General features: G+C 46.4%; 1 protein-coding gene across 1 annotated transcript in view; it reads right to left on the bottom strand.

Annotated features, from left to right (window-relative positions):
• The window catches only part of IL1RAP (interleukin 1 receptor accessory protein), an 86,303-nt gene that overhangs the window by 36,190 nt on the left and 37,434 nt on the right, over positions 1 to 12,679 (bottom strand). The window contains 5 exon segments of the mRNA XM_033150930.1: positions 1,362 to 1,433; positions 4,357 to 4,522; positions 9,905 to 10,097; positions 11,620 to 11,678; positions 11,680 to 11,906. Coding sequence (XP_033006821.1) covers positions 1,362 to 1,433; positions 4,357 to 4,522; positions 9,905 to 10,097; positions 11,620 to 11,678; positions 11,680 to 11,906 — 717 coding nt within the window.

Genomic DNA, 12,679 nt, shown 5'->3' with positions numbered 1-12,679 from the left:
TCAATAGAAGCCCTTAGGGCTGTGGTTACAGGTAGGTACCGTGTTGGTCTGCCATAGTCAAAACAAAATAAAAAATAAAAAAATCCTTCCAGTAGCACCTTAGAGACCAACTAAGTTTGTTCTTGGTATGAGCTTTCGTGCGCATGCACACTTCTTCAGATATACTTTGTGCATCCTTTCTGGACAAACCCCAGGTCCCAGACTGGACTGGGCCAATGATCTGGGCAGATCTGGGCGGATTTTTCTGCCGCAGGGTAGAGGCAGACCTGGGTTGCCCTAGATCAGGGGTCAGCAACCTTTTCCAGCAGGGGGCCGGTCCACTGTCCCTCAGACCATGTGGTGGGCCGCATTTTGGGGGGGGGGGAATGAACAAATTCCTATGCCCCACAAATAACTCAGAGATGCATTTTAAATAAAAGCACACATTCTACTCATGTAAAAACATGCTAATTCCTGGACAGTCCACAGGCAGGATTGAGAAGGCGATTGGGCTGCATCCGTGCGCAGATTCGGCACTTCAGGTTGTGGATGGGGCTCCGGAACAGATCCCGTTCGCAACCAGAGGTACCACTGTATCTGATGTTTCCTCCCTTTATGGTCCTGATTTATGGGCTACTACTAAAATGAGGCTGTATTTTAAGCCGTATTTTAATTAACTGTAACTCCTTTTTTTCTTTTTTCTATATCGTTTTATTGTAATTTATATTTGGTGTTAGCTGCCCTGAGCCTGGCCCTGGCTGGGGAGGGCGGGGTATAAATAAAAACATATTATTATTATTATTATTATTATTATTATTATTATTATTATTATTTCCTGTTTGCGTGTAGCCAGGTAGGTGGGCGTGACCCTTCCAGACCACACAAAAGGGCCAGTCACGCTGCCACTTCCCTTCTCTTTTTGCTTCCTGCTTCACCTGGACTGCACTGCTGGCTCTCTGACAGCAGCACATGGGTTGTCTCCCATATGGGGTAAACCTATTTGTACATATTTGTAACTTTTTAAGCCTAAAGGCTGCCTTCAGGGACCACACTGTGCTCTGCCTGATCATGAGTAAAACTACTTTTTAAAAAAACTTATGTATAAGACTGTTGTGTCTTTATTCTTTTAGGAGGGATCAAAGGGGTCTTACCAAGAATAATAGAACATATCTCAAGCCAGATTGAATTGCTTATTATTTTAAGACACTCACACGAGTCTGCAACCAGCTTATGGTCTTAAGAGACTCACACGAGTCTGCAACCAGCTTATGGTCTTAAGAGACTCACACGAGTCTGCAACCAGTTTATGGTCTTAAGAGAGACACACATTTCAATTGGCAGATTTCGAACTGAGAGGACGGCCAGCTGTTTGCAGACCTTACCTGGGGTGAGTTCGTAACCGACTTGCTTATTTGGAGAGATGATCGTCGGAACCTTTGCCTTGTCTGGAGGCCCTGCCGACAGAATAAGATCACGATTATTTACCTGCCCTTCACCCTAGGGCAGGGGTCAGCAACCTTCGGCTCTCCAGATGTTTCGGACTACAATTCCCATCATCCCTGACCACTGGTCCTGTTAGCTAGGGATCATGGGAGTTGTAGGCCAAAACATCTGGAGAGCCGAAGGTTGCCTATGCCTGCCCTAGGGAATTGAAACGGCACCAAAACACAATATTAAAAATAAATAAACCAAGCAAAAAGTGGGTCCTGAAAACATACACCTCCCATGTCAGAAGTCAGGTCTTCAGAATCTTCTGGAAGCCATGCAATGAAGGAGCCTCTGTGGAGAGGAAGTCCCACAGCTTTGGGGCCACCACAGAGAAAGCCCTCACCTCGGGGTCACCTTCACCCCAAATCTCTGCAGGCAGAGGAGCTACCAAGAGGAACCCTTCCATCGATCTCAGCACCCAAGAGGGTCCGTAGGGAAGGACGCAGCCTCTCAAGTGTCTGGGGCCTGAGTCGTAGAACAGGATGGAACGAAGGGGAAAGTTTGGCATGGGTTTCTTCGCGGAAAAATGAAAATGTACTTCTTGAGTTTCTGCAGACCTTGAAGAAGCAGCTCGGAGCAAAGGCTGGATTCTGTGCCCCAGGGGAACAATCGCTAGGCCCTCCAGCCTCAGTGCTGTCTCTGAGATACACTCAGGCATCAGCCCACCACGAATAACTCTGGCAGGCAGCAACTCAGAAAACACGTGTGCCTTTAAGAAGTGCCTGAGGCAGGCTCACGTCTCTCCCAGCATCCTGCAACCTCTGAATGAAGTTTCTGAGGGCAAGAACTGATCCACAGTGGAACGCACTCCATTGGAAGGTGGTGGACTCTCCTTCCATGGAAGTTGTTGAGCAGAGGTTGGATTCTTCAGCTGCGATTCCTGCACTGCAGGGGGTTGAACTAGGTGTCCCTTGGCAGGGGCATAGGAAGAGGGGTGGTGGGGGCGGTTCGTCCCATGTGGCATCCATGAGGGGGATGTCAAAATCCCCCTTGGGCGCTGACCACTGCGCCGATCACCCCCCAGATGCCGATCGCCATGCCAATCCCACCCAATAGGCACCAGTCGCCACGCCAATCGCCCCCCTGGGTGCACGCCATGTGCACTGCCCTGGCTGCCCGAGCGGCTAGCTCCACCGCTGTCCCTTGGGCTCCTTCCAACTCTACAATTCTATGAATTGGTACCCAACTATCTCATCAGCACAAGAATTTGTGGTTGTGCATAGGAACTTTCCCTCCTCTCCCCACCATTTACACCCCCAAAATCTCTTCTGGGGGTTCCCTGAACCCTCCAGAACAGATCTGGGAAGCAGGAGGAAAGTGCTTGAATCCTTGCAGCGGTGAAACAAGTTAGTGCCGCACCGGATATAGCCCATAATGCTTTTCTTCCACTATCATGGCAGTTTTCGAGCCTGGCCTAGCTCACTCTCCAAAAATTGCAACCTCTGCGAATTACAGGTGTTTTTAAGCATCCTGTCAAGCTTCAGGGCTTGGATGAAGGAGACATTTGTAATGACATGGTTTTGACAAGGCCGCTCTCCTCGTGACAGACAGGCAGCTGCGCAGAGGAAAGTGCTCTTGATCTTAGGGGGCAGGTGAGGAGGCAGAAGGTGGTTCCAAGAGAGGACACCAGGACACAAATCCCACCCCGGCAGCTCAAAATGTGGGTTTTTTTCTTAGGAAACTTTTTTTTTTTAAGTGATGCTTTCTGCTTTTGTGTTGTTTTTCCAAAAGCCATTTTTGCAGTGCCCAGAAAGAACCTCCCGTGGCTCTTACGAGAAATCTCAGGACAACCACAACTTATTTGTTCTTGCTATTGATAGATAGTGGTATCACTGGGTCTGTTGCTTTAGAATCATAGAATTGTAGAGCTGAGAGGGACCCCAAGTGTCATCTAGACCAACCCCCTGCAATGCAGGAATCACAACAAAAGAGTCCCTGACACATGGCTATCCCACCTCTGCTTAAAAACCTCCAAGAAGGAGAGCCCACAACCTCCCAAGGGAGTTTGTTCCATTGCCAACCAGCTCTTACCACCAGAAAGTTCTTCCCGATGTTTAGCTGGACTGTCCTTTCTTGTAACCTGAAGCCATGGGTTCGAGGCCTCCCCTCAAGAGCAGGAGAAAAGAAGCTTGCTCCATCCTCCATGGGACAGTCCTTTAGCTATATCTCCTGTGTGTCTCCTCTTCTCCAGGTGAAACATACCCAGCTCCTTCAACCATTCCTCATCAGGCTTGGTTTCCAGACCCTTAACCATTTGCACGCGTTCCAGCTTGTCAACATCCTTCTTACATTGTGGCACCCAGAACTGGACACTGGACTCTAGGTGTGGTCTGACCAAGGCAGAACAGAGTGGTACGTCAAAAGTGCAAGTAGATCACGTCAAAGTGCAAGTAGATCAATAGGTACCGCTCTGGCGGGAAGGTAAACGGCATTTCCGTGCGCTGCTCTGGTTTCGCCAAAAGCAGCTTAGTCCTGGAAGCTGTATGCCAGCTCCCTTGGCCAATAAAGCGAGATGAGCGCTGCAACCCCAGAGTCGTCCACGACTGGACCTAATGGTCAGGGGTCCCTTTACCTTTTTATGACTTCCCTTGATCTGGGGGGTCCCTGCCCCGAGGAATTTACAATCTAGGTTTAGCTATGGGATGGGTAGATGACAAAATGAGTCCCTTCCCAAAGGCCTGTCAGAAGGGAGGACAGCAAGGAGGGAACCAACTTAACTTCCCTAGGCAGGGAGTTCCAAAGTTGCCTGGGAGCAGCTACCACCAAGAGCCACCTCTCATCATGTCAGGCAGGTTCATATGGGGAAATGTCCAGGGCTTTATGAGCCAGAAACCAGAGGCATATCAATAACACCTCCCCTGCCTCCCCTTGCCCCTCGATTCTCCTTACCTACCACCTTGACCCTCAAAGTGCGTGTGAGGTTGAAATCCCGGCCGTTCTCCTTGTAGCTCACAACACAGGTGTAGTCGGCCTGGTACGCCTCACGGACGAAGCCAAAGGTCAGGTTGATGCCGCTGGGGTATCGTTCAAGGAAATGATCCATGAGGTTGCAGTTCTGCAGGAAACGGGGATAGGACACAACATACAATTTGAGGATGGGGGAAAATTGTGGAAGGTACAGGTGAAACTCGAAAAATTAGAATATCGTGGAAAAGTCCATTTATGTAAGCAATTGTTTTCATTAGCTACTGGAGTTTAATATATGAGATAGACTCATGACATGCAAAGCGAGATATGTCAAGCCTTTGCTTGTTATAATTGTGATGGTTATGGTGTGCAGCTGATGAAAACCCCAAAGTTGAGATTGTGCATTTGGTGTTCTCATCAGCTGTACGCCATAATCATCACAATTATAACAAATAAAGGCTTGACATATCTCGCTTTGCATGACATGAGTCTATCTCATATATTAGTTTCACCTTTTAAGTTGAATTACTGAAAGAAATGAACCTTTCCACGATATTCTAATTTTTCGAGTTTCACCTGCAGATTTGAAATTTACAGACTGTTCTCTTCTGAAGAAGGCAATTGGGCAAGTAGCATAATGCCTTTTGGCAGTAAGTAAGTTTTATTTACGGCCATTGGCCCAACACATAAAAATACAATTGCAAATCAACCTATAATATTTAAAACCTTCGCCAGAGGCTGAAACCCTCTGCTCGTTACTAAATAAAAGCACAGACTGTCCGACTATCTATTTTCACATTTTGGCTCCTGGATTAGCGGGGTTCTCCTGATCATATCAGTGCCCTTTTTTCTTCTTTAGAGCTAAGACTCTGTTTAAGTATTTGGCAACAGTGCGTGATCTAGATGGATCTTCGTCGTTCAATAGACATCTCAGTTTGGTTTCTTTGGCATCACCTATGCATCCCATTAAATATGGAGCAAGAAACTTGCTCCTGAGTGAGGAATAATGAGGACAGCTAAGGAGTATGTGGTGCAGCGACTCAGGTGATCCACAGTTACAATCACATAAAAGAGATATCTGTCCATTAGAGATTCTATTTTCCATTACATTGGAAGGGAAGACGTTGAATCTTGCCTTTATAAAGGCATATCTGTGGGCTGCTACTGAAAGAGAATCCAAGTATTGGGGGAGTTTTTGCAAGGGTAATAAGCCAAGGTTTAATGCCTTTTGGCATACATGCACTTCCATATAATTTTGCATACACACACTCCCCCCCCCCAAAAAAAACATTTTAAAATGTATTTCTGGTTGCAAAATTCAGAGAACTGTGAAGAACTGTGGAGGCAGAGCAAAGCCACCAGGACCAGTTGGCTTCAATAACCTTAGACTCATCCACAAATTTGTCAAATCTGCTTTCAAAGCCATTTATGTTGGTCATCAACACTGCGTCCTGCAGGAAGGAGTTCCACAGTTTAACGACAGCATTTTCTTTCATCCGCCCTGAGTCTTCTGAGCTTCAGCTTCATTGAATGTCCAGGAGTTCTAGCGTTAGAGGCTAGAGAAGAGAAAGCCTCAATTGTCAAGGTGCCCAACATATTCTCAGATGGCACGACGGCAGGGAGGCAGACACAGAGTTGCTGTGCGGTAAAAAAATATATCCGAGGCTTCTGTGTTTGGCAGCTGAGCCATGCGTCACTTCCTTTGTGTGCCATAACTCTTTTTGTGGTTCCTTTGAAGGGGGTCAAGAAAGGAGGAAGGGAAAGGCTCAGGTGAACCATCTTCCCAATCACAGAAAGTTGGCAACCCACAGTTTTGCAGCGATTATTCCTCTGTGGCCCCATTCCAGGCCACGTCCACCTCCACATGGCAAGGGGAGACAGTGGCAATATACCATTTCTGACGAAGTTTTATTAGCGGGGACGAGCAATCTACCATCTGCAAAATATATATATATTTCCAGAGAGGGTTCGGTTTCATTTTGCTAATTGACGGTCGGGATCTGAATTTTAATGGACCGTCTCCTGCAGCCAAATGAAGCCGATTCCTCTTAGCCCAGAAGAAAAGGGGTATTGATCAAAGGGACAGGAGTCTTCCAGCTCCGCTGCTGGAGCCATGAATTGCATTTCCACAGAGAGGGCATCTGAGTGTGAAGAGTATTTGGTCTCAGGGAGGCGGCGGGGGAAGAATGGCCTCCCCTCGGAAGCTGACCCACAGAGTGAAGGATGAGCAAAGCTGTCAATTCGCCGGGATTCAAAACTGTATCTAACAAAATTCCACATGCGGAATTCTGAAACATGATCCTCATTTAAGGGGAAAAAAACTCCTCTTTTTTCATGCTTTAATCCACTTCTGCTACTTGATGAGCTACAGGCAAGGGCCGTTTTGGAATAGATAAGGGAACTGCAGGATTGCGTGCAGTTTTTTTTTTTTTTTTTGAAACAAAAACAAATTCTTTATAGTGTCAAATACAATTCTCAGCTTGCAGGTACAAAAGTGTATGTGGAACATAAAAATCACGAATTGTGTCCCCCCCCCCCAAGTGCTTATTATTCAGATGTCATTATAAGGAAAATGGGGAGCAGGCACGATCAGAAGTTAGCACAAAATGTTACAATGAAGTCTGAAAAACCACAAATTTAAGGCACAAAGTTTTTCACTCTCCCCAAAAGGCAAGTCTCTTAAGCTCAATTTGTTTTTAATTTTGCTTCCTATAGTATTCAAGTCAAAGTGACTTAAAATGAGGTGGTTATAATTCAAAAAATTGCGTGCAGTTTTGAACCCTTCCCAAACTCCAGAGTGGGTTGCAAAACCCGGGATGTATTTTGTGATCCACAAAGGTCATTAGAGAGCCCCTACAATTGGATATGAAGTAGCAGGGGGAGAAAAGCACATTGCCTGCTTCTTGCCTCGCAGAAGCGCTGGGGGGGGGGGCGCAAAGGGGGGGTGGCCCCTTCCAAATCAAATGCACAAATGGCTTACTTGCAATGACCAGGCTAGAGCCTGGAGCAAACCACATTCCTCGCTTTGCATTTGAAGTTTTGCTGCTCTTGTCACTTTCAAATCAATTTCCTTGGGTCACACATGTTTGTATGCATGATTCCGAGTTGTCACAAGATATCCAATTACTGGTAAACGCCTGAGATCACAGGATCAAGTCCCTTAATTCTGTTCACTCAATTAGATGAAATAGTTTTAACTGGATTTTGAACAAACGTGCAATTAATTGTTACTGCTTTTTGTTGGGTTACTGTCTTCCTTAGTGGGTCGGGAAAACCACTATTCTGAAAAATGCTCAATCCTTAGAGCATGAGACTCAGTCTCAGGGTTGTGGGTTCGAGTCCCACATTGGGCAAAAAGATTCCTGCAATGCAGGGAGTTGAACTAGATGACTCTTGTGGTCCCTGCAAACTCTTTAAGAATTCTGTGATTCTTATAGGGTCAGGGGCTCCGGGAATGAGTTTATGTAACCAAGGGGGCAGCGGCCCATAATGGTTTGGGAACCACTGATGAAGAGCAAAACTGAAACAGGGCTTTTAGCAGTACTGTGAACAGCCCGGCAACTTCACAAGTAACTTGAGCACGGCTTCAATTGCCTGTGATTGTGAGTCGGCATCTGTCTGTCTTGAGAGACAGTGAAGAAGTTAAACCGTTGGAAGATTGCAGCGTCTGCTGTGGCTGTAGAGACTGATATGGGAGAGGCATGTTTTGTTGCAGCTGGGGCAAAGGAAGGCATTCACTTATGCTGGTGCAGATGAAGTTTCTTCTCTATGTGCTCCTCCCAATAGACATTCCTCCTCTGGTTACTGCTGTGGAGGCAAAACCCGACTGTCTGTCTCCATGCGCTGTGATTGTGTGCAAGAGAATTCCCACCTGGCAGGTTGATGCTTCCAACCATGTTTGTGGGCATGTTTCGTCTGCCAATGGGTCTCATAGAGAAGGATCTTGCCATCTTCCATTCTGTGGACGTGACCAAGTCAGCATAGACGTCGCTGTGTAGGGACGTGGGTGGCGCTGTGGTATAAACCACTGAGCTTCTTGGGCTTGCCAATCAGAAGGTCAGTGGTTCGAATCCTCACGACGGAGTGAGCTCCTGTTGCTCTGTCCCAGCTCCTGCCAACCTAGCAGTTCGAAAGCACACCAGTGCAAGTAGATAAATGGGTACTGCTATGGTGGGAAGGCAGATGGCATTTCGGTGCACTCTGGTTTCTGTCAAGGTGTTCCGTTGCGCCAGAAGCAGTTTAGTACGTTTCCAAGCACAATTCAAAGTGTTGGTGCTGACCTTTAAAGCCCTTAAATGGCCTCGGTCCAGTATACCTGAAGGAGCGTCTCCACCCGCATCGTTCTGCCCGGACACTGAGGTTCAGCTCCAAGGGCCTTCTGGCGGTTCCCTCCCTGTAAGAAGCAAACCTACAGGGAACCAGGAAGAGGGCCTTCTCGGTAGTGGCGCCTGTCCTGTGGAACGCCCTCCCATCTGAGGTCAAAGAGATAAACAACTACCTGACATTTAGAAAATACCTGAAGGCAGCCCTGTTTAGGGAAGTTTTTAATCTGTGATATTTTAATGTATTTTAATATTTGTTGGAAGCTGCCTAGAGTGGGGTAAAAATAAATTATTATTATTATTATTATTATTATTATTAGTCCTGCTGGCCACATGACCCAGAAAGCTGTCTGTGAACAAACGGCGGCTCCCTAGGCCTGAAAGCAAGATGAGCACTACACCCCAGAGTGGCTGGGGAAACTCAGCTAGATGGGCGGGGTACAAATAAATTATTATTATTATTATTAGGTATCAGGTATCAGGTATCTGAAGAAGTGTGCATGCACTTGAAAGCTCTTACCATGAACAAACTTAGTTGATCTCTAAGGTGCTACTGTAAGGATTCTTTTTATTTTGTTTTGACTATGGCAGACCAACAAGGCTACCTACCTGTAATGGGTATTGGATGTCAGCATCACATTCTCCCAGACCCAGGGCCCCTGGGGTGCCCCTGCGAGCCCGCTGGTATACCGTGCGCCCCCTCCCCCAACCCGCCCCTGCCCCCACGGGTGGATGGGCGCTCGTGAGCCGCCGGTGCAGCCGCTGCTGCCCATGCCGCTCCTGGGCGGGCTGCGAGCTGGCCGCCCTCGCCTCCCATCCCGCGCGGGGAGCACTGGAAGGGTACGCAGAGTCCCGCGCCGCTCCAGTGCCACGCCCCTCATCCCCCGCTCGCCCACCCCCCTTCCTGAGGAGCGGCCAGCGCGGGAGGGAGGTGGCCCGAGAGGCGGAGAGGCGGCACATCGGGGGTGCCGGAGGGATTGCCGCGCCATGGCGGCCGATCTGCCTAAGACGGCCCTGCCCAGACCCTTTGCTGTAGCTGCCTTGCCGATACGCTTGTCCAGAGGTTCATAAACTTCCTGCTTGGCAGGGGGTTGGACTGGATGGCCCTTGTGGTCTCTTCCAACTCTAGGATTCTATGAAACTTGCAAATGCATACAATTACAACCCTCTGCAAAATAAAGCCTCCAGCCCTGGGTTTCAGAGCTTACCATATACCACCAGACCTTTGGCTTGGTCCCGGCTGGATAAAACCCTTCCACATCCGGGCAGGTGAGGTTCTTGTTCGTGTAGTCCAGGTACATGAGGACTTCTTCTGGCCTGGTGGCCTGGCTGACGCACGAACCGGGGTCTTTATCAACGACTTCTAGCGGGAAAGCGACTTTGCTGCAATAGGTGGTGTTTCTGGATGGAAAGAGGGAAAAAAGGAGATTTCAAGGTTTTGACCCCAAGGTTAAGAGGGAAGGTTCACACTCAAAATACAAAAGCCCTCACTGGTCACCCGCATATCTTTCTTGCATGTGACTGTTGGCTGTTGAACATTTTAGTCAAAACAAAATAAAAAAATAATCTACCATGTGACAGCCTTTTAGATATTTTAAGATGGCTATCAAATCTCCTCTTGGACTTCTCTTCTCCATGCTAAACATACCCAGTTCCAGTTACAGGTAGGTAGCCGTGTTGGTCTGCCATAGTCAAAACGAAATAAAAAATAAAAAAATCCCTTCCAGTAGCACCTTAGAGACCAACTAAGTTTGTTCTTGGTATGAGCTTTCGTGTGCATGCACAACAAACTTAGTTGGTCTCTAAGGTGCTACTGGAAGGGATTTTTTTATTTTTTATTTTGTTTTGACTATGGCAGACCAACACGGCTACCTACCTGTAACTGGAACATTTTAGTGTTCAGTGAGAACTGAGAGAATGCAGTAATGAGATAGAACTTTTTTTTTTTTTTTTTAAAGCATTGGAAGGGACCCAAAGGGTCATCTAGTCCAACCCGTGGGATGTGGTGGGTGCAAAGAGAGAAGGTGGTTGAAAGAATGATTCCCCAATTCCCAATTTGTCTCATGAGAGCTTTCTTTCTTTTGGCAATTTTCTTTTTAGACCTATATTATAATTATATTTTATCCTGGCATTCTACTTGACGTACATTTCCCTTGCATGCAATTGGCTTCCGCTTATTTTATGCATGTTGTTTTCAGAGATTTATCACTGTAATTAAGTTGCTAAAAATGTATAGTTATGATTATTCGCAGCGGCGGCTGTACTGAATGTGAAATTTGTACTTTTTATCAGATGCAGTATGTGTGTGTGTATATCTTCTATATCTGTATCTATATATCTTTGTTGAGATACGTAAGCAGCGTAGAGATTCTTTGAAACACAAAGTAATGTGCAAGCTAAACAAAGCAATAAATATTTGTTTGTTCCTCCCAAGCAGAACACAAAGCGGTTGTAACAATTTTCAAAACAATCGTGGCAAAGGGCAAGAAAGAGGAAAGTTTCTGGAAGAAACTGAGGCTTAGGTGTGCATTTAAAATTGGAAATAACTAGAAATTAGATAGTAAAGTTAGATAAGGATAGCGAAAGAATGTAAATTAAGAGGATTAGAAATAAGAATGTTTAAAATGAGTTGGAAGACTGCTAAAGATGTATTATAATGAAATCAGCAAGGAGGGATTAGAGGAAGTCATGAAACAAAGTGAGAAAGGATAAGAAAGTTTTAATATATGTTTTTAGCAATGAGATATATTTCTTCTTGTTATAGGAAATAAGTTTTAATTGTTTCAATATGTGAAAATCAATAAAAAAGTTATTGGGGGGCGGGGAGAGAAAGAAAGAGGATCAGATGACCCAAACACCTTCGTCCTTGCAACCTTAAAACCGGGTTCAAGCATGGCTCCCTCTCCATCATCGGCTTCCTTACCTGAGCATGCAGGTGTAGTTCCCGGTGTCATTGAGCAGAGCAGGGCGGAACCAGAGGGTTGTCCTTCTCCTTGGTGATGTGGTTGTCGGGGAGGCGGAAATTGATGGGCTCCTCGATGTCCTGGCCTCGCCCAATCCAGTACCAGATCAGGGTGAGGCCCGCGGAGTGGGCAGTGCTGTAGTTGTACTTCAGGAAGGCTTCAAAGAGAGGGCACTTGATTTTGGCAGGCTCCCCATTGTAGACCGGCTTGTGCTTCATGGTGTCCACGCCCCAGTCGTCGCAGCGCTCTGGGGGGGGGGCAGGGAGAGGAATTAGCAGTCAGCGGCACTTGGCCCAACCTACCTCGCAGGGTTGTTGTGAAGGCAAATGGAGAAAAAACGCTGCTTGCCAAATTGCTGGGGTAAAAATGTATTTTTTTATTGTGCAATATTCAGGAGCATTCCATGAAGATGGCTGGGTGCGGGGGCCAAGAGGAGGTTCTTTTTCACACCTTTACATGCTTAGAAAGCATAGATATAGAAGAGGTATGGAAGGGACCATGAGGGTCATCTAGTCCAACCCCCTGCAATGCAGGAATCTTTTGTCCAACGTGGGGCTCATAGCTGTCAACTTTTCCCTTTTCTTGCGAGGAATCCTATTCGGAATAAGGGAATTTCCCTTTAAAAAAGGGAAAAGTTGACAGCTATGGTGGGGCTCGAACCCACGACCCTGAGATTAAGAGTCTCACACTCTACCAACTAATGTATTTTGGTATTTCAACTTCAGGATGTTTTAAAATACTGTTGTAATTCTTTTCCTAGATCTTATTGTTTTTGCTTACTGTAAAGCGCTTTGACAGTTTTTTTAAAAAAAAACGAAAACACAATCCAGCAGCGTGTAAATTTTACGGAACAAATTAATTTTTAAAAATGCATTTAATTTATGAACTATGTAAGTGCAGGAACGGCACTGAGGCAGAGGGCTCAAACTGCATCCGACTGTTAGCTGAAAATCCTTACCCGTTACAAAATCAAAATGGTTTAAGCCAAGGGGTACAGAGAATGGCCACTTAACTGAGGGG

This window comes from Lacerta agilis, chromosome 5 (genome assembly GCF_009819535.1).
Source record: "Lacerta agilis isolate rLacAgi1 chromosome 5, rLacAgi1.pri, whole genome shotgun sequence".
Lineage (NCBI taxonomy): Eukaryota > Metazoa > Chordata > Lepidosauria > Squamata > Lacertidae > Lacerta > Lacerta agilis.
The sequence above is the reverse complement of the archived record's forward strand: the minus strand, read 5'-3'. Positions and strand labels throughout refer to the sequence as shown.